Raw genomic sequence first — 3,857 nt, forward strand, 5'->3', positions numbered from 1 at the left:
AGGCGGGTCTCGAACCCGCAGGCTCAGGCAATCCACTCACCTCAGCCTCCGAAAGGCGCAGGATTACAGGCTGAGTCACCGAGCCCGGCTACCAGTATTTCTAGGACAAAAGAAAAAGCACATGTCTAATGAAATAAGGAATGCCTGATAATCTACAAGTATGACACAATATCATCACTCAATTTTTAAGTTTTGTTCTTCCCAAAACAATATTCAGCAATTCTATTTTTACTGGCTAATATATTTATAATCACACAAATAATGCCCTTCAGAATGCTCTCTTTTTATATTGCGTCTCTTTCTGGGCAGGGTACAAGTCATTTATATTTTTTGACAAATCTCTACAGTGTCAGTTTCACATGAATGTATGTGATAAAACAACTAGCTCAGGCTGCTTATTTGAATGGTCTTACCTGTTGTCACCTTCCACAGACTTGATAGGGGGCTGAAGATCCTATTAGGAACTTTAACAGGTTTAGGGCAATGGTCTTAGGCTCCATATAGTAGCTCCAGCTGTAGGTTTTGCTAGTGGTAAAAGATTCTCAACTTTAGTTGCACAAAAGCCCCTTTACTGTGTAGTAAGGTTTGATAACAGTATGGTTTACAAGATAAGTAATCAGGAGGACCAAAAAGCATTACATGGTCTGGATATATACCACTTAAGGGATACATCTTTCTGAGATCCCTCTTCCTTTCCAGGATCCATAGTCAGGAAAACCATTGCTTCCTTCTTGAGCCAGACTTCCCAGGGATGGAGGTTGTTTTGTGGTTTTTCTATTCTCTTTCTTTAGCTCACAGTTTTCTTGTCCCTTCTGAACCTTTCTCCTCAGACTACCAAATTCCCTAGGAGTCTCCACTGCTCTCTTTTCTTACTTTCCTGGTAGCCAGCAAGAGATCTGTTTGACTTATCCTTGTTACACACTATTCTCACCTTCATCCTCAGACAGCTCTTCCAGCCTTCCTTTCCAGGTTTTTGTTAGTGGGCCTGACTCTTCCACTACAGACCAAAATTTACAAGGAGTTTCATTTACCTCTACTTTCAGTAGAGTAGATGGCTATATACATTACAACTCAGCAAGGGGCAATGTAGCAATGAAATGTTCAACTTCTAGAGCTAGACTGTCTGGGCTTAAAATTGAATGACCACCTACTAGCTGTATAACACAGAACAAGGCACTTAATGCCTCAGTGCCTTGCTTTCCTCATCTGTAAAATGGAGGTGATGCCAAGCTTAGAGAACGGGCTTGAGGACCAAATGAGTTAATACATGAAAAGTCCACTAAAGAGTGCCCGGCACATAGTAGGCACTCAATAAATAACAGCTATTATTATTAATATAAAACATTAATTTTATTTATATTATTTCTAATGAAACTCAATTAGAAGCTCAGTGATATATTCGACTTATATTAGTTTCATTATATGTGGGTCCTGGATCCTAAAATCATTGCCCAAATCACTTGATTTTTCTACTTTTAATCTTCATCACAGGTGAGAAAATAGAGTACTATCATGGCACCTTTAAAATCTCCAATTTACGGACCGATAGCAATTCTGGACAAAGTAACACACACCAACTTAAGGACCTACGGGAGATGAGTGAAACTTTGGTGAGTTAGGTAAAATTCTTTTCATCATAGAATAATGCAGGTAGAAGGGATTCTGTGGATGACTTCTAAAAAAATATAATTTTCAGACCACCTACATTCAAATCATCTTGCAGATTCCTAGGCCCCATTCCAGACCTACTTAGTTAGTCTCTATCCGATGGGATGGGTGGGTGGGGAGATAAGAGTAAGGGATTTTGCCTGTTCAAAGACATGCTTCTGATAAACCACTCGTTCTAACTCAACCATCTCACTTATTTTTTATTTTTTCTATTTTCTTTTTCAGTCAAAAAGTCTCACTCTGGTGCCCAGGCTGTAGTGCAGTGGCATGCTCACAGCCACTGTGGCCTCTAACTGCTGGATTCAAGCAATCCTTTTGCCACAGCCTTCCAAGTAGCTGGAACTACAGGCATGCTCCATCACACCCAGCTAGTTTTTTTCTTGATTTATTATAGAGACGAGGTCTCGCCAAGTTGCCCAGGCAGGTCTTGAACCCATGGGCTCAGTCAGTCCTCTCTCCATGGCCTCCCAAAGTGCTGGGATCATAGGCGTGAGCCACTGCGCCAGGCCCAACCACCTTATTTGAGTTGAGCGAATAGAGGCCAAAATATCCTAGCCCATTGCTCCCTCAATTCCACCACAGTGGGATTCCCTGATGGAAAAGCCTGACCATGCCCAAACTGATTACTTATAAGACTATAAAATGTCCATGTTATCTTGCAAATATATTAACAAAGTCAAAAAATTCAAACTTATCGTATAATATCAAGTTAAATGCTAACAATTGTGTTAAAGCTTACATATAGGAATGCTCCCAAAGGACGTGGTGGGGGGAGCACATTCAGTTTTTTTAATAATTCTGCTCAGGATGACCATGAAACCTCACTCAAAAACTAATTTCAGATTAGTTTCCCTGGCAAGGAAGTACACAAGCACAGAGTTATTTTAAAAGTGAAGAACTGACAAGTGTATTGGTTTGTTTTAACCAAAGAACTTTTTTTCCAAAACTTTCTTTCTTTCTCAAATAAATTGTCATTTATTCATGTCACCATCTGTTCCTTGTCAATAGCATACTCAATTTCATCATATTTATATCATATGTATATTTACAATACTGTCATAAAGTTTATAATTTATATTTTCAGTTAATATTAGGTCATGCACAATTTTTAATCTTATAGTCTCATCTTCCCCAACTAGTAATTAATGTTTACAGACTGATATACATCCTACCATTCTCTTATATGCAGAGAATCTTATAAAAGCGCATTTACAATCAATTCTTGAGTGATGCCAGAATGAACTTGGAGCCTGTATATATATATATATATGTCCCAATACTTCTTCTCCTTCTCCAATTCTAAGTGACTCCACATAATTTCCTCAATATAAAGAATAAAAATTTAAACCTGCCTTAGTTAAAAAGATAAACATATTCTTTGAAAAACGGACAGTGTCAAAATTTATTGGGAAAGTTATAATCCGTTTTATGTATGTTTTATAGCCAACATTACTGTTGTTGTTAAAGTTAACTAAGAAATTATGTCTTTACTGAAGTAAATGGACAGGAAAGGCAACAGGTCTTAAAAGAAGTAAGAAAAATGCAGAGATGCATGAATCATAGAAACTGTGTTTCAAAGTTGACTTCTAAGTTTCAGTTAAGCATACTTTTCCTTTTTCTTTTTTTTAATTTTTAATTTTCAAGATGCAGGGCTCAATTCAGGTTAGGTATACAAATGTTCATTATGCAGGTACCCTTGTTGATGAGGTGTGCCCCCTCCAGCAGATTCCCACTACTGCCAATCCTTTTCTTATAGTACCATGATAATTGTTCAAGGTCTGCTTATGAGTGAGAACACGTGATACTCGGTTCTTTGTTTCTGTGATAGACCACTTAGTATTATAACTTCTAAGACCATCCAAGGTGCTGCAAAGTTCTTATTTTATCCTTCTTTATGGCTGTGTAATATTCCATCATGTATATATACCACATTTTTAAAATCAAGTCCTCTTTCAATGGGCAGCACAGTTGGTTCCATATTTTTGTTATTATGAACAATGCTGCGATAAGCAAAGCATGTTTTTCTTAGAGTGAAGAGTCAATTAAGAAATGACACAGCCGGGCTTGGTGGCTCAGCCTGTAATCCCGCACCTTTGGGAGGCTGAGGTGAGTGGATGGCCTGAGCCCGCGGGTTCGAGACCCGCCTGGGCAGGGAGACCTCATCTCTACAATAAATCAAAAAAATCAGG

The 3,857-nt window shown here is 38.4% G+C and overlaps 1 protein-coding gene across 1 annotated transcript in view; it reads left to right on the forward strand.

Moving 5' to 3' along the window:
• The window catches only part of LOC103256726 (transmembrane protease serine 11A-like), a 47,715-nt gene that overhangs the window by 3,642 nt on the left and 40,216 nt on the right, over window positions 1-3,857 (forward strand). Inside the window, exon 3 of the mRNA XM_021710619.1 lies at window positions 1,492-1,610. Coding sequence (XP_021566294.1) covers window positions 1,492-1,610 — 119 coding nt within the window. The remainder of the gene's footprint in view (window positions 1-1,491; window positions 1,611-3,857) is intronic.

This window comes from Carlito syrichta, unplaced genomic scaffold (assembly GCF_000164805.1).
Source record: "Carlito syrichta isolate Samal-C Ts95f unplaced genomic scaffold, Tarsius_syrichta-2.0.1 Scaffold294881, whole genome shotgun sequence".
NCBI lineage: Eukaryota > Metazoa > Chordata > Mammalia > Primates > Tarsiidae > Carlito > Carlito syrichta.